General features: G+C 45.9%; 1 protein-coding gene across 8 annotated transcripts in view; it reads left to right on the top strand.

Annotated features, from left to right (window-relative positions):
- Positions 1 to 27,641, top strand: part of WDR25 (WD repeat domain 25) — a 142,743-nt gene extending 115,102 nt beyond the window's left edge. For 5 of the 8 annotated variants that reach the window (XM_081292011.1, XM_081292006.1, XM_081292005.1 and 2 more), the window contains 3 exons: positions 23,858 to 24,028; positions 26,583 to 26,723; positions 27,191 to 27,641. In XM_081292011.1, coding sequence (XP_081148137.1) covers positions 23,858 to 24,028; positions 26,583 to 26,723; positions 27,191 to 27,412 — 534 coding nt within the window. In that variant the 3' untranslated portion in view covers positions 27,413 to 27,641. The other 3 variants (XM_081292012.1, XM_081292009.1, XM_081292010.1) reach the window with 3 other exon arrangements.
- The last annotated feature ends 221 nt before the right edge of the window (positions 27,642 to 27,862 follow it).

The raw sequence follows: 27,862 nt of genomic DNA on the forward strand, positions 1-27,862 counted from the left end.
TTTTTCTCAGTGGCAAGACGAGATGCCAGGTAAGTGGGGGGAGGTGTCGGGGCAGGAGGCGACCTGGAGGCATCCAGGAGGCATCCAGGAGGCCTGTGGGGCCAGTCCTGTGATGAGCCTGGTCTCACTGAACTTCAGATATGCCTCTCGGTCACCCTTCCCTTTAGATAGGACAGGATGGCCAGAGTGGCTGCACTGGTATCTTCTTCCCCCAGGAGGCCAGAGGAGCTGGAACTGGGTGTGTTCTCCAGAGCCAGTTGGTGCTGGGCATCCCCTGCCCCAGGTCAGTGGGTTGTGGTAAATTAAAACCCCAGCAGGCTAGTTTACCAGCATTAATGAGTTCCTCCCGAGGACACCCCTCTTGAAGAAGAGCAGAACTGAAAAGAACCAGTAAATTAAAACAACAACAACAACAACACAAAAAAACAAAAACAAACAAACTAAAAGTAAAGAGCATATGCTCTATGGTGTTTCAAAGTACAGGTCAGTACCTAGTACCCTCTACTCAAACTGCTGGAGACCAGGAGTGTCTTGGGTTTCTGATATTTTCAGATTTTGGAGTATTTACACATACATAATGAGATATAGCTTGGGAAGGGGACAGAGTTCATTTTGTTTCAATGTACCTTATGCACATATGTGATAATGATTTACCTGCTGTGTTTAGTGTACCTGTGTTTAGACTGTGACCCAGCATGTGAGGTCAGATTCCACTTGTGGCATCTTGACCACATTTAGAAAGTTCTGGATCTTGGAGCATTATAGATTTTTGGACTAGAGGTGTTCAGTGCTGTAGCTCCTTTTTTCCTCCTGCCAGGAGCCCCAGGGCTTTGTTCTCCAGGCTTCATTGTAAGAACCTGGGAGAGTTCTTGGCATAAAACTCATGGAATATTTTGGGGCATATGGTGACTGGTTCCGAGAGCTCTTATGTTCTAGACTTGCCACACTGATCCTCCAGCAGTTTTGTCCGTGGCAAAGTGCCCTTGGAGAGGGTCATCATGAGTCTCTGTTCCCATAGGTGTGCGACGGGTGCTCCCTGGTCTGTGTTCCTGGTGCTGGCCCTGCAGGGGTCTGCTCCTGTGGCTGTTGCTTTCTGCGTTGGCCCATCTAGGTCCCATTTCTGGGGACAGAGGTTTGCCTCTTACCTAACTTGTTTTATGGGTCTAAGAAGAATTTTTTAGTTTGTTCGGCTTTTCACTTGCTGTTAGGAAAGAAATGCTGATTGTGAACTGCTTACATGCAAGACTGTTAGCCAGGGTGTGCTTCCTTTCTTTTGATGATCAAATAACATTCTATTGATTGGATATGCCACGGGATTTTTTTAATCCATTCACCAGTGGATAGATATTTGCATTTGTCCATTTTAGGGAACATGCTGTGAACCATCCTGTCGTGAACATTCATTTGTGGTTTTTGTGTGGATGTGTTTTCATTTCTCTTGAGTTTGACCAAGGATTGAAACTGCCGAGTCGTGTGGTGGCTTGCTGTGTAACCCTCTGAGAAACTGTTCCTATTTGCCACAGTGGCTGCCATCTTACGTTCCCACCAGCAGTGGGTTTTCACATCCTCACCAAAACTTACAGCTACTTGTCTTCTTGACTATACCTGAACTAGTGGGTGCATAGTGCTGTCTCCTTTGGTCCAGTGGTAGTTGGACATAGGGCTGTTCAGATAGGTTATTTCATCGTGAGTGAGCTTTGATAGTTCAGTGCCTCAAAGAATTGGCTCTATGTTGGGAAATTTGTGTGCAGGAACTTGTTCATCATGTTCCCTTGATAGCTTTAGTTTGAAGTGCTAGCTCCTCTTTCATGCTTATAATTGATAATAGTATTTGTGTCTTTTTTTCCTCCTTAGTCACGATGGCTAGAAATTTATCAACTATGGTTATTTATTGATTCTCCATTGTTTTTCTATTTTCAGTCTCATTCATTTCTGCCCTTTTATTTTCTTCCTTCTGCTTTTTTCCTAATTTTTTTTTCTTTTCTTTATTATTATTATTATTATTATTATTATTATTATTATTATTTTTTGTGTGTGTGGTACTGGGGATTGAACCCAGAGCTTTGTACATGCGGGCAAGCACTCTACCACCTGAGCTGTATCCCCAACCCCATCTTTTTCTAATTTCTTAAGCAGGCAAGTTAGGTCATTATTTGAGTTCTATCCCTCCCTCCCTTCCTTTCTTCCTTGGTTCCTCATGTGTCACCCAGGCTGGGCTTAAACTCATGATCCTTCTGCCTCAGCTTCCTGAGTACCTAGGATTATAGATGCATACCACCATTTCTGGCTGAGGTTTTCTTTTTAAATACAAGCATTTTAATGCTACACATTTTCCTTTAAGCATTGCTTTGTCTGTAACCCACAAATCTTGATGTACTGCATTTTAATTTTAATTCAGTTAAATTTTTTCTAATTTTATTTTGATTTCTTCTTTGATGTATGGGTTTAGAAGTATTTTCCAAATATTTTCTGTTATGGTCAGAAAGTTTACTTCATGTAGTTTCTATTCTTCTCAATTTGTCAAAGTTAGTCTCATTGTCCATAATATGGTTTTCTGCTAACAACAGTTTTGTTACCGGTCCCATGTGCTCCTGGAAGGAAGCTGTGTCCTACAGAGGTTGGTGGAGTGGCCACAGGGCAGCTGGGTCCTGCTGGCTGACAGTCATGCTCAGTTCTTCTGTATCCTTGTTGATTTTTCAAACTTGTTCTTTTAGTGGTTGAGAGAGTAGTGTTGTCTCCAACTACAGTTGCGGATTTGTATGTTTTTTTTCCCCTTAAGTTCTCTCATTTCTTTGCTTCAGCTACTCAGAAGGTGCTACGATGGTTCCACTGAGGTCTTATTCTCAGACCACAGCTGTTAGAGAAATACGAAAAAAGAAAAGAAAAAAGGTTGAAAGAAAAAGAAGGAAAACAAAGTAGGCTGTCACCTCTGTACTGGCCACTTCTCATTTTCAGCCGTCTCTTGAGCCACCTGAGCTGCTCTCTTTAGAGTCCTCAGGGGGCTGCTTTACACGTTTTATCCTGTCTTAGTTGGAGTCTGTGGAGGGGAAGGCTGTGGTGCCCTTACTCCAGTTTGACCTCAGGTTGATTCTGAACACTGTTTCCTCTTCTGTGAATTCCCCTTGTTTTGGCCAGGTGCTACCCGAAGTGCAGGTCTCTCCTGATGTCTCCATTCAGCAATGTTCCCAAGCCCAACAAGGGCGGATGCTCTTCTATAGTCTGATTCCCCTGGAACTGTAGCAGCCTGGAGATTTGCTGTCCCCACTGGTATATGAAGACCAGGTCAGAGCCTGGTGTCCTCAGACCTCGTGTGGGGCACGTGGCGGGTGGCTCAGTCACTGGTCTTGAGTAATGATCATATGCAACCTCCTTGATCCCCTACTGTAAATTTCCAACAATATTATGACTTTAGGAGAGTTTCAGCAATTCAGATTTGTGCCCCATGAGTGGATTTCTGGTTGTCGGGTGGTGTTGGTGACTCGGTCAGGGTACATGGTGTTCTGCACACCCGCTGTCTTCCTTTCCCCACTACTGAGGAAGCCTGCGTGGCTTTCTTAGCAGGTTTGGCATGAAGGCTGAGAAGGAGCATGGGGTGTGTCATGTCTGTGACCAGGCAAGGGTCCATGAGAGAGGAAGTGAGTTGTAGACATCTCTCCTTACCCTCCGCATGCCGCCACATCAAGCAGATGTCACTTTTTAATTATAGCTTTGACTTAAAAAAATTTTTTTTAAAGGGCTGATCCTGTGCTTCACCTCACTATTTATTTGTTGGGCGTTTTCCATGTGAAGGACATCTCCCTCCATCAGGACTCAGGCCCCAGGAAATGCCTCTTCTGGGCTGTGGCACAACTCCCAGTCCAGCTGCTGACCCAAGCCAGGAACCTCTGTGGCAGCTTTAGGATCTACACCCCACTGCCAGCCCCTGCTCTGTCCACTTGTAGGGCAGTGTGGGTCCCCTGCACACTGACTCCTGGCTGAGGGGTGAGTGGGGACTGTAATCTCTTCTGGCTCCACTGCTGAGTCACACCCTGGCATGGATGCTGTCCTCCCGAAGGGCTTTTCCTGACATGGACCTGGTGTCACATGGCCAGCTGCAGCCCCGTCTCTTCACTTTCCGTCTGTTACTTAGTGTGACAGGGCTGTGAGCTGATGGAAGGCATCTGGTGGGGTTCCGCTGTGACTCGGGGTACTAGCAGCATTCAGAAGGAGCGGTGCAGGAGAGTGCTGAGGACTTGGCTGCCACCCAAGCCCCAGGACAGAAGTGGGGAGAGCTTTCCAGATGCTCACTCTGGCCACGAGAGGGTGTATGCTCCTTGCTGGCCACTTGGAATGGAGTGCTCTGAAGAGGGAAACAGTCCACTAATCTGCAGCCCAGCCATCGCTGCCCTTGACAGTTGGTATCCTTCATTCCAGTGTTTTATGCATATACATTTACATTTTTATGTGATTTTCTTCCAGCTTAATATTATATCATTAGCATTTCCCATATTGTTAAAACGTTTTTGGATGCTATAATTTTTAATAATTACCCAATATGCCACAATGTATTTAACCAGTCCTTTATTGTTGGGTATTTATAATATTTTTAGTGTTTTTCTTTATTAAACATTAAGGCGAACATCCAATTTCCTTGATGAGGAATTGATCAAAGGGTATGCATGATTTTTAGGTTCTGGACACCATTGCCCACTTCCTTCTGAAGAAGGATGGAGTTGCTTTGCTTGTTTTTAGCGTCGGTCAGGCTTCTGCATGCCCTCCTCCATCCTGGGGAAGGAGCTGGGGCAAACAGATGGTTGGATGGGTGGCTGAGAGAGCCTGGGGTCAGAGCCCCAGGGAGGCAGGGAGGCAGACAGGGCGTCTTCCTTCTAAAGCTGCTGTCCTGGGACGTGGGGTAGGTCCTGGGTGTGAAGTCCATTATCTAATGGTACACCCTCTCTCAGTACTCACTGACCAGCCCAGCCAAGTGCTCAACCTTTCAAACAGGCAGCCAGTGTTTATTGCAGACCTGATGAATATAGAAGTCAGAACTTGGAGTCAGTTGGAGCTTAGGGATTGGAAATTGACAGTTATTGGGGAGACAGAGGTGTCCCCAAGAAGAGTGTGTGTGTGTGTGGGGGGAGTTTTCAGAAGGCACAAGCATTGGGAAGTGGGTCCTGCAGCCAGCTTAGTCCCACAATCCTCCAGAAGGTCCCTGGAACCTGGCCCTGCTGTATTGGTAGGTCACAGCTACATGCTTCTCCTACTGCCAGGTCTCTGCTAGTTCACTGTGCCCTGGGTGGGTAGTGCTGGTTCACTTGCTCTGCCCTTTGCCCTGGGGTAGTTCTGTGAGGATCAGGCCAGTGTGGGCCCATGGAGAGGCTCTGCTCCCAGTTCAGTGGCTGGGGGGCAGAAAAGCCTGTCTTTCCTCCTCCTCCTCCTCCTCCTCCTCCTCCTCCTCCTCCTCCCAGGGGTTTGACAGGGGATCTCCTTCCAGGTACCCTGGCTTGGAGGGCAGAAAAGTAGGGCCAGGATAATGGTCAGTTGGAGCCGGGCTTGGCATCCTTGTGGCCCAGCCCAGGTGCACCATGAAGTGGACTCTGGTCCCTATTGACACTGTGCCTCATTAGAGAGACAGAGCCCGCCCCTCATGGTTCTCAAGAGTGGCTGGGCTAGATAAGGCTGAGGTTTGGGGGCCTCCACAGTTGAGGCTGGCTCAGGCATGCAGGCCTACATCCTTCCTTTCTCCTGCCCAGAGTAGCGTGGAGCTTCTGCGCATTTCCCATGTTACTTTTTGAGGGTCGGAGTGCTGAGAAGAAGAGGGGCTGGCATGCACGTATGCACAGGGCCCAGGCTCTCTAGAGTGGGGTTGCTGAGGGGGCTGCTTTGTTGGAGCCCAGTTTTAATTCATGACTCCATTGTAAAGTGAGGAAAACCAATTTTTCACTTGAGAGGATCAGCAACATAGATACATGTGTAATTGTCTATTTCTGCTTTTCTTCCTTTCCCTTGTGTTCTGTATCCAGAGTTTAACATTTCACAGTCTCTGATGTGTCGATTTCTCTGTGGTATGTTCACATTCAATTCAGATTCAGCAAGCACTAATTGAGCAGCTACTCTGCTTCCTGCCAGGCAGCCTGGTGAGGAGAACAGCATGGAGGGGTCAGGTGCAAATGTCAGATTGCGGTGTTGATGCAACAGTGGCAATGCCTCCAGCTGGCTGTTTGATCCTGGGCAGGGCATCTCACCTCTCTGAATCTCAGTGTCCTCAGTAGACATGGTAATCTCCACTTCCCAAAGTAGTCGTGATGATACATGTGGTCACATGGAATGCACCTAGCAAGGTGCACAGCACATAGTGGGTGTTCACTAAATGCTACTTGCTGTCTCAATTTTTTTTTAATGATGATCACACCAGGATCACAGTGAGTGGCTATCATGAGCCATCTTCAGTTTTCCTAAAAGCTGCGTGGATATGTACTTTCCCCAGCCTGGCATCTACCTGACCAAAATGTTAATGAAGTGTCTGTGCCGTCAGCTGAAGCTGTTCTGACCCTGTGTGATGACACAGGTTATCATAACACAGGCTGATCAGAAGCCTGGACGTATGTTCTCCTGTGTCTTTGATTAATTTTTAAAAAGAGAGAAATGAGTTAATTATTGCAGAGTAAGTGTGGGTGCTCAAAATCCAGGGGAAGATCCTGAAGTGGGAACTCAGATGTCATGGTGGGAACCCCAGCCCAGAACGCCTCAGGAAAACTAGCCAGTAAATATCCTGAAAGGCAGGACCCACCAGGGGTGTTAGTGGGATGGAGTGGGTACTTCCTGGAGAGTGAGATGACATTGGCTGCTTCTCTTGGCATACCTTCCCACGTCCCTCCCAGGGCCTGTGACTGGCCCCCAGGACAGCTCCTGACTGTTTTGTGGGGGCTCACACCTGGGAAGTCTGTCCTTGGGGGTCACATTCTTATTCTGCTTGGACCCAGTGTGGTCCTTTAGCCAGGACCCCACACAGTTTCCAGGTGATACAGGGAGCTGCCCCTCACTGCACCGGCCCTGCCCTTCTGCACTGCTCTTGGTTGGTGGTATCCTCCTCCTCTGCGTTGTCTGAGGGGCAGTTTTCACAGTCTGTCCCCTGTAGAAAAGGCCCCGGGTGGCCCTTGTGAGTCCCCTGCATTTGGTGTCCCTGTGCTCTGGTCTTTGTTACACACCTGTCTGGGAGGGGCTGGTCTCTGTGACTCTCGGCCGGAGCAGAGGCCTGTTTTAAGCTGGAAGGCTCCTCTGAGGCTGAGGACTGAGGGCCTGTTGGGTGGTTAGGTGGCCTTGAGGTCGGGGAAGGTGAGGCTCTTGTCTGCCCTGACTCACATTGCTGATAGGGTGCTGGTGATGACAGCTGCCCTTGAGGTGGGGAAAGGCTCCCGAGGAGCAACTGGTGGTCCTTCTTGGTGCACTGGAGGACTGGCTGGAAGAGGGCTTTGCAGGATGCACAGGAGTTTTCTAGGCACCAAGTCAAGGCATTTAGGCATGGCCTGAGAGGAAATGCACGGCAAGGGGTCTGTGTGGACGGAGGCCATGCAGGTGTAGGGGTGTGTGTGTGTGTGTGTGCGCGCACACACACACACACGTGCATGGATGCACACACTCAGGGGAGTATCAGGAAACAAGGTCAGCTTGGTGGTCCCAGATGGCCAGTGCAGGTCCTCTTCCCAGGCCATTTATAGGTTGTGACCCAGAGCTGGATACCTCAAGGAGGCTTTGGGCACAGAAGCCTTCCCAGGTTCTCATGTTGCTTTAAAGTTGGTCTTTGGGGCCTGAGCTGCTTGTCAGTTACACCTGACTGAAAGGGAAGGGTGTCCCCCCCAGCATATGGTTATTAAAGCACGCCATCTTTAAGCCTCATTAAGGAGTGTTAAATGCTAATGAATTTAGAGAGGGGTGTCTTGGGGCCTCTGTTTCCTTGGAAACATTTGAGAGCAGGTGCTTTCTAACGAGCTGTACCTATTTTAAAAGTGAGCCGCGAGGGCCGCTTTGATCGCTGGTCTCGGATGCTGATGGGCAAGTGTGAACAAAGCCAGTAGCGCCGGTGGAGACGTTTTGTGCTCTCTGAAATATCATTTCTCCCGTGGTTTCTATAGAAACCACTGGCACCTTGGTAAGAGAATTCGCCGAACTCCCGGGTCTCACTTAGGCAACGCGACGTGGCTGTCCGCATCCAGCCTCTGCAGATGCTGGACTCCGGCCGGCAGGGCGGGACCGGGAGACAGGCGGGCCGCCTTGCCCCGCGCAGCTGTGGGCTGGGATCGCGCCGCTGTGCCTGCTGCCGGGTTCCAGCTGGTCCCCACTCCGCCTGTTATTTCAGGCCCAGCTGATAAGAGGAAGAATTAACATTTGTGGAGCTAATTCCTCCCCACAGCACACTTGAAAGAAACTTTTTATTATTGAAATATTTAAGTATGTACCAGAGTAGAGAGACTGTTAATGAACTTCCATGCCACTGCATTCAACAGCCAGGGGCTGCGCCAGCCTTGTTCCCTGTAACCCCAGCCTTCCCCAGCAGCCGCAGCCCCCACTGGATTATTTTGAAGCAAATCCCAGAAATCTAGTATTTCATTGGTAAATGCTTTTGTTTCTTTGAAATAAGGCTTAGAAATGATTATAATACCATTATCCCTTCTAACAATTGAGCAGTACTTCCTTAATACTATCAAATATCCAATTCTGTGTTGAGATTTCCCTGGTTGCCTCATAATTTTCTTTATACAGTTGCCTTGTTCAAATCAGGATCCAAACAGTTGGTTGATAAGTCTCCTAAGTCTTGTTTAATCTATAGGCTTCTATTTTACTTTGTTTTCCTTGTAACTTATTTATTGGGTAATAAACCAGTTGCTTATGCTTCATTTTCCTGATAGCACCCCTGTGGTGTCATTTAATACATTCCTCTGTTCCCTATACGCCTTGGGAACTGCTTCATTCAGTAGCTTCTGAGGCTTCGGGTGCCCGACGGTCACCTGGGGAGCTTGTGCTCTGCAGGTCAGCTCTTGGTGCTCATCCCTACCTACGGTTGTATGTGAGCGGACCTGCTGGGACTTCCCAGTGTCCCAGCAATAGACAACGCACAAGTTCTAAGTTGCCTGTAGTCTGAGTAGCAAAGTCTTGTGCATCTCACTGTCCAGTGGGCCATGACCCATGCCTCTATCCAGTGTGTCCACACTGCACAATGCCGGCCTGTTGGCCTCTTCACAGCTGACTTGGGTATCTTTTGCCTAGTCAATTTTATATTGTTGAGTTCTGAGGGTCTTTACATATTCTGGAATTTTTTTTTTTTTTTTACATTCTCTAGCATTTTGTATTCTAAGAAATCTTTGCCTATCCTAAGGCTATGAAGATTTTTCTCCTGTATTTTACTCTAGTTTTCATGGTTTCTGCTTATACATTCAGCTTTGTGGTTCATTTTCATTTGATTTTTGCATATGGTCTCAGTGAGGCTGGTGGTTATTTATTTATGTTGCCACATAGACCACTCAGGTGTTTTCAGCACCATTGTTGAAAGATATTCCATTCCCCAATAGATTGTTTTTGGAACTTTGATGGAAAATAAAATTTGTGAATCTCCTTCTGGTCTCGTAGTTCTCTTTTGTGACCCGGTGTTAATCCTTTTATCAATACTGTCTTCTATGGGTAACCTTAGCTTATAATTCTTGAAATTGGGAAATGTAAGCCCTCTGGTTTAGTTTTTTCTTTTTGAAGATTGTTCCAGTAATTCCAGGTTTTCTACTTTCCCACTTAGACTTTACAATCAGCATATCTTCTATAAAAAGATTGCTGGTGGGGCTGGGGCTACGGCTCAGCCGTAGAGTGCTTGCCTAGCACGTGCGAGGCTCTGGGTTCGATCCTCAGCACCACATAAAAATAAAATAAGGACATTATTTTTAAAAAAAGATTGCTGGTGTTTGGATTAGGACTGTATCCAATCTGCAGGTCATTCTGGGGACAATGGGCACCTTAATAATGTGGGGTCTTGTGGTCCATGAGCACAGTACATCTCTGTTTTTAGATCTTAATTTCTCTCAGTGGTGTTTTGTAGTTTCCAGTGTTCAGGTGTTACTTGTATTATATTCAATTTATTCCTCACTATTTCATGTTTTTTTTTCTGTATTTAATGCGAGTAAAATTTTGTTTTTAATTTAATTTTTCATTTTTTGTTAGCATATGGAAATAATACTAAGTTTCTTACATTGTCTGTGTACCATGTGACCTTACTAAATTAAATTCTCTTCTTAGTCATCATAAATTTTCATATACTACTTAGGAATTTCCTTTTTTATGATCATGTGTCTGTCTATGACTAATATAGTTTAACAGTTTTCTTTCTAATGTATATGCAAATCTTTCATTTTCTTGCTGTATTACAATGGCTACACCCTCCAATATGGTACTAAGTGGAAGTGGTGAGAGTAGACACCCTTGCTGTGTTTCTCATCTAATGGGGCTTTTACCATTAATTATGTTTAGATGCTAAGTCAGGTTATATTCTTAGTTTTCTGAACATTTTAATGATATATTGGTGATGAATTTTTTCAAATGATTTTATTGCATTTTTCCTGTGTTCTGTTAACATGTTGAATTACAATGATTATTTTAAAAATGTTAAGATATGCATTTCCTTTTTATATAAGGCTTAATTCAAGTTGCTAATAATCTGGTAAAAGAGTTTTGTATCTATGAGGATCATAGCATTTTTGTTTTTAATCCTTGTGTTCTTTGGTTTTGATGTGAGATAAATATTGACTTCAAAAAAGTGAATTGACAGCATTCTCTACTTGTATTTTTTTGAATATTTGTATGGGATTGGTGTTTTTTCTCCCTTAAATGCTACATAGAATGCACCAGTGAAGACATCTGGACCCAAGGTTTTCTTTGTAGGAAGGAGTTTCATATCTCTCTCTCTCTCTCTCTCTCTCTCTCTCTCTCTCACACACACACACACACACACACTATGTATAAGGCTATTCAGCTATTCTATTTTTTCTTCATTTGTTTTTGTATCTTTTTTTTTCTTTCAAGGAGTTTTTCCATTTTATCTAAATTGTCAAACTTATTGCCCTAAAATTGTTCTAAACATTCACTTTTTTAAAAACATCTTTTTAGTGGCTGTACCATCATTGTTCTTTCCTGTCTGAATACCACCCCATTGTCATGACTCTCCAATCCACTTTTCTTGTGGTCCAAATTTGATGGTAGTGAATCCTTTCATTTTTTTTTTTAATCAAGAAAATGTTTATATTGTCTTATTTTTGCCATATTTTACCCTTTATTTTTATATTTTAAAATGGCACATACTTGAAATATGAAGTATTTAGTATTAATTTTTGTATATGGTATAAGGTATGGATAGAGAAGCTACATGTTGTTGACTATGGTTGTTCAATATTCCTGCAACATTTATTGAAAACAATATCCATGGAAATCCATTGGCTGAATATGTGTAGGCCTATTTTTGTTCTCTCCTGTTCCTTGATTTCTTTGGCTGTCTTTATGCTGTCATTTTCATTATTGTAATCTTATAATGAGTTTTCAAATCAGCTGTGTAAATCTTCCAATTTTGTTCTTTTTCAAAGTTGTTTTGAGTACACCAGGTTTTTGTTTGTTTTTACATTTCACTTTCACAATCACTTTGAAAATTTCTAGAACAAAAAAACTTGTTGAACTTTGAATGATATCATATCTCATTTGTCGAGTAATTTGGGAGAGTTGAACTCATGACAATATTTTTTTTTAAAGAGTGAGAGAGAGGAGAGAGAGTGAGAGAGAGAGAATTTTTAATATTTATTTTTTAGTTCTCGGGGGACACAACATCTTTGTTGGTATGCGGTGCTGAGGATCGAACCCGGGCCGCACGCATGCGAGGCGAGCGCGCTACCGCTTGAGCCACATCCCCAGCCCTCATGACAATATTAAGCATAATATACTTCTCTATTTATTTAAACCTTTTATCTCTGTCACTAATATGTTATTGTTTAGATAATACAGGTTTTCTTTCTTTTGATACTGTGAATTTTTTCAACTGATTTTCAAACATTAGAACAACCTCACATCCTGGGATGAACTGTATTGATCATGAGATCCTCCTTCCCTTTTTTTGGAGTCAGGTCTAACTATGTTGCCCAGGCTGACCTCAAACTTGAACCCTCCTGCCTCTACCTCCTGAGTTGTGGTAACCCTTTTTCATAATTTGGGATTCCATCATCTACCATTGTATATGAATGTTTGTCTCCATGTGCATGAGGATTGTTGATCTGAACTTTTCTTCTTATGAGTTTGGTATCAGGGTAATTCTGGCTTCATAGAATGAATTGGGAAATGTTCCTTTCTCATCAATTTTCTGGAACGGTTTGTGTAAAATTGACATTATTGCTTCCTTAATATTTGCTAACATTGACTAGTGAGGTCATCTTGGCCTGAAATTTTCTTTGTGGGAAGGTTTGAAACTTTAAATAAAATTTGTGTAGCAAATATAGAACTATTCCATTTTCTTATTTTTGGTTGACTTTTGGTAATTTTTGTCTTTTTAAGAAATTTATCTGTTTTACAGTTACCTAATTTTTTAGCATAACATTTTTTATGATATTATCTTTTATGTCTGTATAATCTGTAGTGATGTCACTTCATTTCACTCATTTCTGATGTTGGTGACTTGTGTCTTTTCTGTTTTACCTATCAGTCCATCTAAAGGATTACAAATTTATCAACACTTTCAAAGTACCAGATTTTGGTTTCATTAGTTTTTCTCGGTTTCTTTTCTATTTTGAAAAAGGGCATTGATTTTTCTGTCTTATTTCCTTCCTTCTTAGATGTGGAATTTAGTTTTATTTTCTTTTTCTCACTTAAGTGAAAGTTGAGCTCATTGTTTTGAGCTTAACTGTATTCTTTTACTAATCGGTGTTATTAACTTCCCTCTGGGTTTTGCACAACTGTTAATATAATGTTTTAATTTTCATTCATTTAAAAATACTTTCTATTTTGAAATAGAAATATTTCAAAATATTTCCTTTTGATTTATCCTTGATCCATAGATTATTTTAAAGTGTGCTAGTTTAATTCCAAACACTTGAGAATTTTTCAAATATCTTTGTTATTTATTTCTAATTTAATTCCATTGTGGTCACAGAACATACACTGTATGTTTGGATCCTTTTAAATTATTGGTACTTTGTCAATGTTCTTGATAAATGTTTTGTGTGCATTGTGTTTTCTGCTTCAGTTGAGTACAATGACCTGTGAATAATCATATCAAGTTGGTTGATAGTGATATTCAAGTCTTTCTATACCCTTTCTGATTCTGATTTGGGTACACTGTCAGTACTGTACTCAATTTCCTGTCTATTACATGGTTTCCCCCCCTCTGACTGGGGGAAATGAACAATTCCTAGCCCTGTGTAACATCTTGAAATTGTTTTATGTGTTCCTTTCTGGGTTCTTTCCGAGCTTGTGTAGTTTCCTCTAATCTATCTAATCTGTGGGGTTTTTAAAAAAATATATTTTTATTAGTTTTTGATGAACCTTTATTTTATTTATTTGTATTTGGTGCTGAGAATGGAACCCAGTGCCTCATTCGTGCCAGGCAAGGGCTCTATCACTGAGCCACAACTCCAGCCTCTGTTTTTTTTGTTTTTTTGGGTTTTTTTTTGGTATTGGGGATTGAACCCAAGGATGTTTTACTACTGCACCATGTCCCCAGCCCTTTTTATTTTTTATTTTGAGATGAGGTCTTGTGAAGTTGCTTAGAGCCTCACTAAGTTGCTGAAGTTGGCTTTGAACTACTATCAGTCCTCCTGCCTGAGCTTCCTGAGTCACTGGGATTATCCAAACATACAGTGTGTAGATTATGGGTGTCACCATTATATGTCTGTCTGCTCTGTAAGAGCAGCTATAATGTGGTTTGAAAGCGTGTGTCCTGAAGTCCATATGTTGGAGCTTAACCCCAAGGAGATGTATTAGGAGGGGGCTCTGGGAACTGATTAGGTCATGAAGGATCTGACTTATGAGTGGGACTCATGTCCCATCCTCATGTCCTTTTCTTGTAGAAAAGGCTGGAGAGAGTTAGCCCCCTTTGCCCTTTCGTCTTTTCCATGGGAGGACACAGTTAACCTCACACGGTGAAGATGCAGCAGGAAGACTCAGGCTCTCTCTGGACACCAAGTGCACTGGTGCTTTGATCTTGAATTTCTCAATCTCTAAACTGTGCAAAATAAATTTGTATTATTGATCACCATCCCATCTAAAGTGGTTTGTTATGGAAGCAGAAACTAAGAAGAGCTGGTTGAAATTTCTGACTGTAAGAGTGGATCTATTTCCTTTGTTGATTGGTTTTCCTGTAATTAGCTGCATAAACATTTAGAATTGTAATGGTCTCCAGAACAATTGAATTGACTCTTTGATCATTGTGAAAAGACCTTCTTTATCCCTTGTAATATTCTTTACTCTGAAATCTATTTTGTGTATTATTAACATAAGCATTCCTTGATTATTATTAGCATGGGTCACCTTTTAATCTACTTGGGTCTTTATATTTAAGGTAGGTTTATTTTAGGCATCATAGAGCTAGGTCTTATGATCTAATTTGCTCTCATATCTAGCAGTCTCCTTGGAACTAAAGTGTTTATCCTACTTAATTTAATGTGGTTATTGATGTGGTTGTGTTTAAATCTTAAATTGTTGTGTTTATTAATCTGTTCAGTCTATTCTCCTTTTATCTTTCCTTCTTAGTATTTTAGTGATTTCATCTTATCTTTTTTTTTTTAACTGTCTATGACTTGTGGATGTTTTTAGTGGTTGTTTACCTTCAAGTCATATTCTGTCTCCTCTTCCAGAAGACTCTTAAAACAGTGCACAGATTTCCATTTCTTCCCTTGGGGTCTGTATGCTGTGGTTGTTGGGCTTTTTACATTGTATGTGTGCTACAGTCCCCATGGCACATTATTATTTTTGCCAGAATTAGCTCATAGTTTAAAAATTTTTTTGATAAACTGTTATGTATTTTCTTACTATTCTTATTTGCTTTTTAATGTGTGTGTAAATTCTGATCTGCTATGTTTTTCTTTGTGCCTTAAGGATTTCTTTTAACATTCCATGTGTTTTTATCTGTTAGTTAAAAATTATCGAAGCTTTATTTGTCTGAAAAATATCTCTCTTTCTTTCTTTCCTTCTTTCTTTCTTTCTTTTTTTCTTTCTCTCTTTCTTTCATATTTGCAATGGGTAAAGGATATAGTCAAGAGTCAAGAATTTCCCCCCAGTATTTGACACATGTTGCTCTACTGTCCCTCCCTTGCCTGGTTTCTCATGGGAAGTCAGCTGTCATTCTTGTGTTTGTTTCTCTGAATGTATCTTTTTCTTTGTTTGCTTTTAAGATTTTTCTTTTCTTTTTTCTTTTTGTCATTAATTTCAAGCAGTCTAAGTGACATTCCTTGGTGTATTTTTTTCTGTATGTTTTAGGGTTTGGGGGTTCTTTTTATGTGTGCATTTATGGTTCTAATCAAATTTGGCATTTTTTGAGTGGTATTTCTTTTTGTTTCCGTCAGCCTCCACCCATCCCTTCTCCAGTCACATTCATGTTAGGATTTTTGGATTTGTTCCATAGCTCATGGTGGTGGTTCTTCCCTGGTCTTCAAGGGTACTGGCCATTTCTTGTACAGTGGCTTATCTGCTGCCTTGAGCAGACATTGCTTCATTTCATTGCTGTGTGTTTCATTTGGGTCTTTTAGAAACATCTCCATGTGGACTATCTTTAACATTCTCACGCTTTCCTCGCCTTCTTGGCCACGTCGTAGGTAGCACGTAGCGGAAACTATTCTATTGTTGTTTTCTCTTCACTCTATCACCTGGGTTACTCCTGGGTCTCTGCTGATGGAGTTCCTTCACCACCCGTAGCCCTTCCCTGCATCTCTGTAGGTCTGCTCATTCTTGATTGGATGTCAGACATTGTGAATTTTACTTGGTGGGTGCTCAAGATTTGGTTCTTCCTTTACATGTTCTTGAGATATTATTCATGGTTCCAGTTGTATTGCTTGGAAACAGTTTGCTCTTGTTGAGGATTTTAAGTTTTATTTGGTGGAATCCAAACAGCCACTATGCTAGAGGGAATTTGGCCCCATGGCTGACAGCAGTATACTAACGTCCTGTGTATCACAGGTCTTCCCCCCCTTGACTGGGGAAGCATGAACAATTCCTAACCCTGTGTGACACCTTGAAGTTGTTTTGTGTATTCCTTTCTGGGTTTTTCCCCTGAGCTTATGTAGTTTCCTCTCACATGAATAACTCACTGACCACTACTGATATTATATGTTACAGGGAAAGGAGTGTTAATATCTATTTTCAGTTCTGTCAGTTTTTGATCATGTATTTTGAAAGTCTGTTGTTAGGTGTATACATATATGGGATTGTTTTGTCTTCTAGATAAGTTAACATTTTTATCTTTTCATAATAACTTGTATTCCTGGCAGTGTGACCTGCTCTGAAGTCTACTTTGACTGATGTTAATGTCAGCCTCTCTAGATTTCACTTGCTTGTGGTTTTTTTTCTGTCCTTTTACCTCTAATTTATTTCATTGTATTTAAGCCTAGGTAGCTTCAGATTTCTGGGTTCAAGTCATCCTCCTTCCTCAGCCTTTCAGAATTTAGGGCTGTAGGCACACACTACTGCACCTGGGTTTATTGTGTCTTTTTTTAAAAGTTGAAATCCAACTTGAGTCTTTGTTGGTGGTTTTAGAAAATTTATAGTTAACATAATTACTGATAGGGTTGAATCTGGGCTTACCATTTTTTATTATTATTTTTACTCCGTCTCCTGTTTTTATTCCTCTTCCTTTTTTTTCTGTCTTCTTTGGATGATTTTAATATTCTTTTTTATTGTTATCATACACCATGGTGTAGATGAATGTCCCCAAACATGTACATGTAAATGCTTAGTGCCCAGAGTGCCACTGTTGGGAGATACTGTGGACATTCAGAGGTGGGGCCTATGGTAAGCCTAGGTCCTGGGTGGACCCTTGGGAGGGGCTAGGGGACCCAAGTCTCCCTGACCTTCTCCCTGACTTGTAATGAGAGCGTTCCCTCGCTCTGACACACTCCTGCCCTCATGTGCCGCCCCTGTTGGAGGAGGCTCGGTCCAGTGGAACTGCCCAGTCTTGGACCTGAACCTTCAGAACCATGAGACAAAACAAACCTCTCTTTACAGATAGTAAAGTGTCAGGTGTTTCATTGCAATAACATGAAACTGAGTAATTTATTAGTTTTATCTATTAGCATTTTGGCTTTTTGCAGTATATGTTTAGGCGATTGCTGTAAGGATTTTAATATGCGTGCCTAATTTTTCACAATTCTACATATTCTAATATTTTTACCTCTTCAAGTAAAGCATAAAATTTTTTAATCAGATAGATCTTCTTACCCTCTATCCTTTTTGTAGAGTTAGATATGGATTATATTTACATAAATTAAAGGTCTCCTGCCCAGATGACATAATAACTTATTTTCAACAGTCATACATATTTCAGATAACTTAAGTAAAGAGGAAAAGTTCTAAAAATGTTTTCCCAGTCCTTTGCCTTTGTTGTCACTCTCCTTCACCCCTGAAGTCCCAGGTGTTCTCTGGCAGTATTCCCTCCTACCTGGAGAGCTTCCCTGAGTGTGGGTTTTAGGTGGAACGGGTCTGCTGCATGGTGCACTCAGGTCTTCTCCGCTCCTAGAGGGTTCTTCCTAACGCCGTTCTTACTGTCCGTGCAGTGCTGGTCCACACCCTCTCTTTGACTGTTCTCAGTGTTCCACTGTCTTCTGGCCTTACATTTAATTCTTCATTTTTTTTTTTTTTCCTGAGTGTGTTCAGTATTTTTAAAAGGGCTTTTCAGCAATTTGATTGTGATGGGCCAGGACTTGGTTTTCTTTGAACTATCTTCTAGTCTTTTGACTCTCACAGTTTATGATGTTCACCAAATTTGGATAAATGTTAATTAATACTTGGAGGAAGAGGGAAGTACTTGGAGGGAAAGGAAAGGGAGAGGGAGAAGGAACGAGGCCATTGTGGGCTTACTCCACGTGAGGTCAACAGTAGGTTCTGTTCACTTTTAGGTTCTGTATTTTTTCTTTCCTTCTGGAACTTGCTGAAGGGTTTTAATCGCAGTATCTTCCAGTTCACTTGTTTGTTTCGCAGTGTCTCATCTGCTGTTAATTTTATCTAACATATTTCCATCTCAAACATTGCCCATTTCATCTCTGGAAGTTCAATTTGAGGCTTTTTTTTCTATTTCTTCTGTATCCCTATGTACCGTGCCCATCTGAGTGCTGAGGTTGCTTATTGTTTCTGTGGCCTTCTGTGGACAGAGCTAGGACATATTTTTGTTTTTAAAACAAAATGCACTGTTGTTTATGCTGATTCTTTTAATTCAAATTTAGGATCCCAGAATTTTCTTTTGCTTTGTTTTTAATATTTTCATTTCTTTTTGCCTGAAAGATTTTATTTCTGTCTATCTTAACACAATTTTGGGGTTATATACTGGCACTAATGATAAATGAATGTCAGCAGTTTAAACTTTTTAATAGTTCTTTTTGTCCACAGTGGGTATCTAATTAGGATCTATTATCAAATTACTGGTTTTCCATTAATGTATATTCAACTAAGGCTCTTTCATTAAATTAGTGTGCTCTAAAGTCTCTTAAAAGAAATCCTCTTTGTGTGGTTAACCTACCAAATCAATATTTGGTTAATTTCATTTGCTTAATTTTGCTTTCACATTTTATAGATTACTTTTTAAGTTAATTTTGTTGTATAATTTAATAAAATATGTACATGAGTCTAGAGAAAGAGTTGGCAAGCTGCAGCTTGTGGGTCCAGTTTGGCCTGTGAGCTGTTTTTACGTGGCCCTTGAGTGCAGAATGTTTCTCACATGCTAACCAGCCCCAACACTGACACACACTATTCAGCAGTGACTGTATGTGGCTCCCTGAAGTAGTGTGGTCTGGCCCTTTACAGAAAAAAAAAAAAAATCTGTGACCTTTGTTCTCAAGTCATATCTTCAAAACAAGGGGCAGTATACCCACCCATGTCCTATGAGAGAATGATAAAAAGTCTTACCCATAACCCTGTCTCTACCATTTGTCTTCCCTTCTCTAGAGAAAAGAGTTTTATTTACTTATTTTCATTTTTGGTTTATCTTTCCACTTTTTCCAGTGTGAGCAGCTGGGGTGTGGCTCAGTGGTAAAGCGCTTGCCTGGCCTGCATGAGGTCCTGGGTTCCAGCCCCAGCCCTGCAGTAAGTGAGTAGATCAATAGACACAAGTGACACTTCCTGCAGCTGCACGCCCAGGGAGCACGCTGCCCTCTGCTGCTGCACTGCCCCTCTGCCTGGCGCCTCTCCACTGGGCCCGGGCAGGCCAGAGCACTCCTTCTCCTCCACAGGCCTGCATTCTGGATGTCCTGAACGTCCTGCAGGGTACTCAGCCTTTCTTGCTTGATGGATGCTGGGCTGTGTCCACTTCTTTATTTTCATAGGCCGTGCTGCTTTCCATGACATGGTGTGACTGGGGTTGCTGGTGTGTAGCATTGCTGGGTAGCTGTGCCCACTTCATTTTGGTAGAAGTGGTGCAGACCCTGTGTGTGTGGGTGCAGCACGTCTGTGCCCAGCCCCCAGTCACCTGTGGAGTGTGTTGGCAGACTTTGTGGTCTTGTCCGTTAGGTAGGTAGTGCTTGGCGTCTGGTGTCTCTGGAGAGTCGGAGCCTCTGTGAGCTGTTCTGCTGCCCATTTTCTACAGAGCTCTTGGTCCTTTTCATCTGTTTTTAGATACAGTCTCTGAATTATTGATGGTGACCTTTGACTCTACTGTAAGTCGTAAATATTCTTTCCATTTGTCTTACTTCACTTCTTTTGTTTATTCACTTCTTTTCTGCCAGCCGAGAGTGTTTTTTTCTCTTTTTCTATTTTCGTGTAGTTTTCCCTTACTGCTTATGGTTTTGGGAGTCACAGCTGGGAAAGTTCTTCCAAGTTTGAGGTTCTGGAGAAATTCATTCATGTTTTCTCCCATTTTTAATGTTTTTTTTTTAAACATGTAAATTTTTATTTCTGTTCAAACGTATCAGCAGGGCACTCCTGACAGTCAGTGTACTATGTGTTGGCTCCTTGTGTGAATGGAAACCCTGGAAGGGGGCCTATGCTGCCCTCCAGCTCAGTTTTAGTGAGGACTGCCTGCATCCTGGCGTTGGAGGAGACCAGAGTGCTTATCTTCTGGGAAGAGGAATGGAAGTGTAGAGAGAAGGGACTTGCCCAAGAACACTCAGCTCTATCCTGGGGGGCTGGCTCAGAAGAGGAGGCTCATGAGCATCTGCTGCGCGCTGGGTGCTCAGCTAGACGTTCAGCTGTTAAGATGGAGGTCTCTTGTTGTCCTACTTTACAGGTGTGGAGACTGAAGAACAGAGAGGCAACTTACTTGCCAAGTCACACAACTAGTAATAGGCCTCGGACTTCCCGGGGCACTTGCCTAAGCACTTTGGCCCTCCCAGTTGGCGCCCTGTCCCTGTTCATCTGGAGAGGCCCTCCCCCTGCCTCTCGTGTTGATGTGGCACTGTGTGTGTGCACTCCCTCTGCCCTTCTCCCACCTCTGCCCAGGTCTTGGAGCAGCTTTTCTTGGTCTCCATGTCCCTGGGCCAGGGCAAGGCCTGGCCTGCTCTGATTCCGAGGGGCCTGTGAATGACCTCCGAGGTCTCCTTCAGGGGTCTGGTGGAGCCAGCAGCAGCAGAGGCCCCGTGTGAGTTGCCTCGGCCTGGCTGCAGGATAGAGCTGGGGGCCTTGGGCCCTCCGGTTGCTGTCTTTTAAGTCACTGTTTTTCACTCATGCATTTACCCAGCAGTTAATCTAGCACACTTGACTGAGGCCTGCCAAGACTACCTCAGAGGCTGGGCAGCAAAGCTTTTGTCGTGGCGTGAGTGGGAGCCGAGGCTGGCGGGGAGGGAGCTCGGGCTCCTGAGGTGCCCAGAGCAGGGTCCCCCGCAGCCCCACTATGCCCAGGCCTGGGTGCAGAGCACTGGCAAGGTCCTGAGAGAAATGGCCCGCACCCTAACCCTCCTCTTTCTGAGGACTCAATTCTGGGCCTGGAGAGGGAAGGGATCTCCCTGTGCACATGGTGGTCGCTGTGGGCTCCAGGCAGGAGCCTCGCCTGTGCCCTGGGCCTGTGCACTGGAGGCCAGAAGCCACGGAGGCACAGCGAGTCTTCCTGAGACTCAGCAGCAGCCCAGCGCTGCCCACGTTAGCGGGCGGCCCAGCTGAGCCTTGTGCTGGGCCTTCAGGGGTTTTTCGTCACCCCTGCAGGTGTCACAGTCTGTCCTCCACTGTCCCCAAGGCTTTGTACCTGCTTGTCTGCCAGGACCTGCAGTTGCCAGAGGAGTCCCTTTTGGATGCAGCTAGTCTGGTCTGGGCAATGACTTCCCCCTGGGATGGGAGGCACCAGCTGTCCATCTCATCAAGGTTGCCATAAGATCCACTAACCAGACACACAAATGGCCCCTCTGCTGTTTCCCGGGGACTGAGCAGCATGAAGGCAGTCAATCATGTTCCCAGACGATTGCTTAGACCATGGCTCCAAAGGCCAGCCTTCTACTGACAGCCGCGTTATTGGCAGGGATCGCCCATAACACGGCTTGTTTCCCGGCCATTCAGTTTTATGACACCCAGTGGGCTGGGCCATCTCTGTCTATTCTGGGGGAATGCATAGAGGTTTGCCTTGGGAGTGGCTGGTGTGTGGGTAGGGCACGCAGGCAGTTCTGCTGCAGACAGAGCCAGGAGCCACAGCTCCTGGGCACCTTGCCTCCTCGGGGCCTTCACAACGCCTCCTGCATTCCTTCCTGTTCACCCGCTGCAGAGCCTGAGGGACTGAGGCTGGTGGGGAGCTGTGGTGATGGGCCACATGGAAGCTCATAGTTCTGCCACAGAGATGGGAGTTGCCCAACATCCGTGGTGCCTGGCCACAGCAGTTTTATATGGGCTGGTGATACTCTGGGGGCTGTTCTGTGGCCACCATGGAGGAGAAATGTCTCAGTGCACAGGCCACACCCAGGGACATGTGCTGGCCAGATTTGCTTCTCTCCTGGCGTCTGGTGCCCAACTGTCTCCAGACTTCCTTTTCCTTCTGTGAAGCTTAGCGATTAAGAAGGCTTTGGGAGAAGAGAGAGGGGAAGGGAGGTGTGCAGGGCTGTCGGGGCCTGGGGTGGTCCATAGAGCTGGTGGTGCTGAGGTGAGACTGGACTCCACTGCTAGACCTGGAGCCAGTGAAGAGGTCTTTCCAGAGCTACCGTGTCAGAGCCTTGCTTCCTTGCCTCCCTTCTCACCAGAGTCGACAGTAACACTGTCTTGGGGTGCTGCTGTTCTTGGGAGCTGGGATGTGCAGGGTCCTTTCTCAGGTCCTCCCAGACTGGCAGGTAGACCATGGCAGCAGTAGCACAGCCCTGGGGGCCCTGGCAGGGCTTGGCACTGCATCCCAGCCCACCCTGTGAGGCTCAGGTGTGTCTGGTAGAAGCCTGGTGTGTGGAGAACACACAGGAAGCAAGTGCCAAGCAGCCCCTGCTGCCTAGGCTGCTATTGCAGGCATCTTTGGGAGAAGAGAGAGGGGAAGGGATAGCTGTTGCAGGGCTGTCGGGGCCTGGGGTGGCCCATAGAGCTGATGGTGCTGAGGTGAGATTGGACTCCACTGTCTCCCTGTCCTGCATCCAGGGGTCTGCAGGGTGACCTTTTCTGCTCCTTGACCACTTTTTGTGCTTCACGGGCCCACCTTGAAGTCATCTTAGCTGAAGGCTACTTCTGAAGAGACTCAGAGAAGAGCAGTCATTTGTTACTACCCTTGCCCATGAATTTAACCCCAGGAACTGGCCAGTAAGAAACTGAATTGGGGCCCCAGGCATGGGGAAAGGATCTGCACCACTCTGGCTGTGTGACCTTGAGCCAGGCTCTACCTCTCTGAACTTAGTATCCCTCACCTGTCTAAATGAAGTCTGTGGAGGGCTGCATTTAATGGGAATTCAGGGTGTGCACTTGAAAGGGAAAACAGAAAACACCAGTCAAAAATTTTTGCAGATTCAGTTTCTTGATTTGTGAAGACAGTTCATTCCACAGCTGGCAGGACTGAGCTGTGTTGGTGCCGCAGCCGTGTGTTGGCACCCTGGGAGCTAGAACCTCAGCGGCCTGGGCACACTGGCCTTTTCTGTCAGGGTGCAGTGATGTCACGGCATCCTTGTTTGTGAATGGAGCTTCTCTTGGTTCTCAGGTGGCCTCTCCCCTGCCCAGCCCAGGTGGAGTTGGAGCAGCAGAGGGTGTGGAAAGCAACCTTGAAGAAGAGAGGGGGCACGGTCAGAAGATGAGGTGTGCCTCCAGAGCTGGAGTGTGTCTGCCACTCTGGCCTTAGGGTCTGTATCACTGTCACTCCTCCATGGACAGTGGTTCGGGACTTTGTGAGCTGGGAATTATGTGACGTCGATATTGATGAGTATCACCACGCCCTTGGGGGCCTCGAGCAAGGCCTGGGCCCTTCTTCAGCGCGCATTTTCATGGGGCACCTGCTGTTCTCAAGGGGCCTGTATGCTGGAGAGGCTGGTGCTTCGTTGGACCCACCCACGAGGCAGCGGGGGGGGGGGGGAACATGGTCATGGAACTAGGCTGTCATGGGGGAGGCATCACAGAATAGCCCCAGGAGCTGCAGGCACTGGCCTGCTGGGAAGCCGGGGGTTCCCCCTCTGCACAAGCACATTCTGCTAGAGCGAATGTGGCCCAGAACCGCTTCAGTAAACCCACCGCCTCCTGGGTGCCTGGGTGGGCACCTGCCCTGTGTGACCAGTTTCTTCTCCTACAGGTGGTGAGAGGCTACAAGGCAACCATCCAGCAGACCTTGGATATCCTCTTTCTCCAGGAAGGCTCTGAGTTCCTGAGCAGCACCGACGCTTCTACCCGGGACTCTGCTGACCGTACTATCATTGCCTGGGATTTCCGGACCTCCGCCAAAATCTCCAACCAGATTTTCCACGTGAGAAGCTCTATTTGGCAATGTTCTCAGTTTCAACCCTGGCATATTCCTGTATCCCTGGTCTATCTGGGTTCCCAGGCCCCTCCTGTGGGACAGGGTTCAGCTGCCTGAAATCTTCAGGATGGGACCCAAGAGCGAGCTGCCAGCACTGTCTGCAGGCCCCCAGAACAGCGCTCCAGCTTTCCTATCCCTACACAGGACCCACCACAGTTGGGGCAGCCCCACTAGATGAAGGGAAGATAGCCCTGTGACCTGAGAGGCCCTAAGCCTCCCACTGCCAGCCCAACCAGCCAAGCAGAAAGGGGTGTCTTGACTTCTTTTGCTCAGCATCTTTGGTAGGTGGTGCGATGGAAGAGTTCGGAGCAGGGGCTTGAAGTAGAACACCTTTGCTAAAGTCCTGCATTCATCACCTGCAAGGTGGGCCATGGGACCATTATTTAGCCCCCCGCCCCCATACTGGTGATTGAACCCAGGGGTGCTATACCACTGAGCTACACTCCTAGCCCTTTTTATTTTTCATTTTGAGGCAGGGTCTTGTTAAGTTGCTGAGACTGGCCTTGAACTTGCCATCCTCCTGCCTTAGCTTCCCAAGTAAGCTGAGAGGGCCTCTACACCAGCTTATTAAGTCTCTTTTTTGGAGGGGCGTAACTGGGGATTGAACTCAGGGGCACTCGACCACTAAGCCACATCTCCTGCCCAATTTTTTTGTATTTTATTTAGAGATGGGGTCTCACTGAGCTACTTTGTTCCTCATTCTTGCTGAGGTTGGCTTTGAATTCGCGATACTCCTGCCTCTGCCTCCTGAGCCACTGGGATTGTAGGTGTGTGCCACCGTGCCCAGTTAAGCCTCTTTAATTTTTACTTTTCCTGTTAGAAAATTAAGAATGAGAGTTAGATGCTATGGCTTTTTCCCATAGTGTCAGCTATTCAGGAGGCTGTAGCAAGAGGATCACTTGAGCCCAGGAGTTGGAAACCAGCCTGGGCAACATACAAGGCCCTGTCACAAAACAAAAACAAAAACAAACAAACAACAACAACACCAACAACAAAACAGAAAATTGAGGATGATATTCTTTACAACAGAAAGTGGTTTTGAGAATTAAGGGAGAATGCTCATAAAGAGCACATAGCACAGTGCTAGGCACAGGGAGTGCTGCATTATGTTTTCACTGTCTTTACCAGTATCAGCGCCACATTCGCTGTCCCCACCACCAGCACCAGTGTCATCACCACCACTCCTTGTCCTCCCCCCATCATCATCTCCACCATCACTGTTACTGTCACCACCAGTCGTCAGCACCGGCACCATCCTGGCTCCCATCATCACTGCAACAGCCACCACCTGATCATCACTACCTTCATCACACCACAGTACCACCACCAGCACCACAGTCACCACCACTACAACCACCATCATCACAATCATGACCACCACTGCCAGTTATCACAACTGTCCCCACCAGCACCCGTCACCACCACCAGCACCACCGCATCACTACTATAGCCACCACCAGCAGCACCAACCCCATCATTACCACTGTCGCCTTTGGAGATGGCAAATCTGAGTTTAAAGTGCTGTCATGTGTGCAGGCCCCTTCTCCTTGTTTTGACGGTTCCAAGTGGCCTGAGCAAATCGCCTGCCTCCTCCCTGCAGGGGTTTCTAATGCTGCCCACTGGGAAGGAAAGGCCCCGAGAAGGGCTCAGGGGCACGCCTGACCACGGAGGGCACCTCTGACCATGGAGGGCACCTGTCTGCAGGAGCCCGTAGAGACCTGGAGCCAGGCTGATGAAGCATGTCCTGCCACAGGTGCTGTGCCAGCAGCTCACGCCAGGGAGCGCATCATCTGGCCACCATGGCCTCTGTGCCTCTGATGCATATTGTCCTGAGGGCTCCTCACTTTGTCCTCTTGAGTGGGGTCATTTCAAGACTCTGACTTAAGTCTCACACGTTAAAGGCCAGGTCCAGCTGAGGGGGGAGTTCTTAGAGTTCTTTCTGTGGGGACCCCACCCCCTTGTGATTTGAACAGTTTATTCCCACTTTACCTATTCATTTGGCCATTTACCTCCTCATTTCCTAGGCCTTTTGGCTATGTGAGACCCTGGGTTGGGCAAGGCTGGGCTATGGGACTGGGGTTCACCATGGAGGTAGGGAGGTGGGCAGGACCACATGAGGCAATGTCCCAGGGCTCAAGAATTATGATGTGGATATATTTGGGGGCCATTTTTAATCCTGCCACAGGGTTTCAGGTATCTTCTAGGAGCTGGAGAAGGGCAAGGAAATGAGATCCCACACAGCCTGGTGAAGGGACACAGCCCTGAACACATCCTGATTTTAGCCCAGTGAGAGTCCCATCAGATTTCTGACCTCTAAAACTGCATAATAACTTTGTGTTGTTTTAAGCCACTAGATTACAGCAGCAGTAGGAAACTCATTCAGACCTTCAAGCCAAGGCCTGGCGGGAGGGTACCAGGCCTCAAGAGCAGAGTGAAGGCTGGAGATGAAGACCCCATGAGCAGCCTTCTCTGACCTTCCTGTGGTCTTGCTGTTTCTCAGGAGAGATATACCTGCCCCAGCCTTGCCTTGCACCCAAGAGAGCCTGTGTTCCTGGCACAGACCAATGGAAACTACCTGGCCCTCTTCTCTGCTGTGTGGCCTTACCGGATGAGTAGACGGCGGCGCTATGAAGGACACAAGGTACACAGAGCCTCCTGGTAGGCAGCACCAGGAATGGACTTGGGGCCCAGGGCACGACCTTCTGTCTGGGTAGATTCTGCCTTCTCTTTCCTAGGCTTTTGTCTACCCCAGATCCTGGGCCAATCTGAAAGCACTAGGGAGCTCATAAGGACAGTGGTGGAGGAGAGGGCAGGAGCAAGCCAGAATGGGCACGGGGCCATCTCTGCATCAGCCTCTTCCCACCCAAGGCCTCCTTTGCTGGGCAGAAGGGGCCAGAAACTCAGTGACTTATCACTGAGGCTGCTCCAGCCGGCTTCCTCTGGACCCTCCTTGGAACGTGGCCCATTCCAGAGCCTCTCAGAAGAACTGGCTTGGCCTCAGGGCTGCTGGGCCTCAGGTGTTCCTCTGTAGAGTGGAGTCATAATCCTGATGCACAGGTATCCTTGAGGACTGGGTGTGGCCCACTCACCACCCCCATGTCTCTACAGGTCGAAGGCTATGCAGTGGGCTGTGAGTGTTCTCCGTGTGGTGACCTGCTGGTGACAGGCAGTGCTGATGGCCGGGTCCTGATGTTCAGCTTCCGCACAGCCAGCAGGGCATGTACGCTGCAGGGGCACACACAGGCCTGTGTTGGCACCACCTACCACCCCGTGCTGCCCTCCGTCCTCGGCACCTGCTCCTGGGGAGGTGACATCAAGATCTGGCACTGATCCCAGCTGGGTCTGGGGCCCCCTTCTTCCTCAGGGGAGGGAGTTTGGGCACTGAAATTGGCTTTGGGTTGGACCTAGGCAGATGCTGCCTCCACCACCTGCTGAACCTCTGTTTCCTCATTTGTAAAGTGGGGACAAGAATCTGTCTCAGGGTTTTGAAGACTACATGAGTGAAAGCACCTGCCAGGTGGCCGGTGATGCCCAATAAACGTTGCTTTTCTACTTCTTAGGCTATGTCAGCAACAGACGTGCATTAGCAGCTCTCTCCTGCCACCCAACTCCCAGGCCCACTGGGATGCTGAAGACAAGAGAGGGCAGGGGAGCTCGAGGTGGGCCATTCTGCTCTGCTGATCCTGAGAGGAGTGTCTCCAGGGCCAGCGGGCTCTGTGCCTGGCTCTGCCCTTGGGAACTCTGTGCTAGAGCTCTGTGGCCCTGCCAGCCTCACAGGGC

The sequence above is a fragment of the Spermophilus citellus genome (genome assembly GCF_964194105.1).
Source record: "Spermophilus citellus genome assembly, chromosome: 4".
Classification (NCBI taxonomy): Eukaryota; Metazoa; Chordata; class Mammalia; order Rodentia; family Sciuridae; genus Spermophilus; species Spermophilus citellus.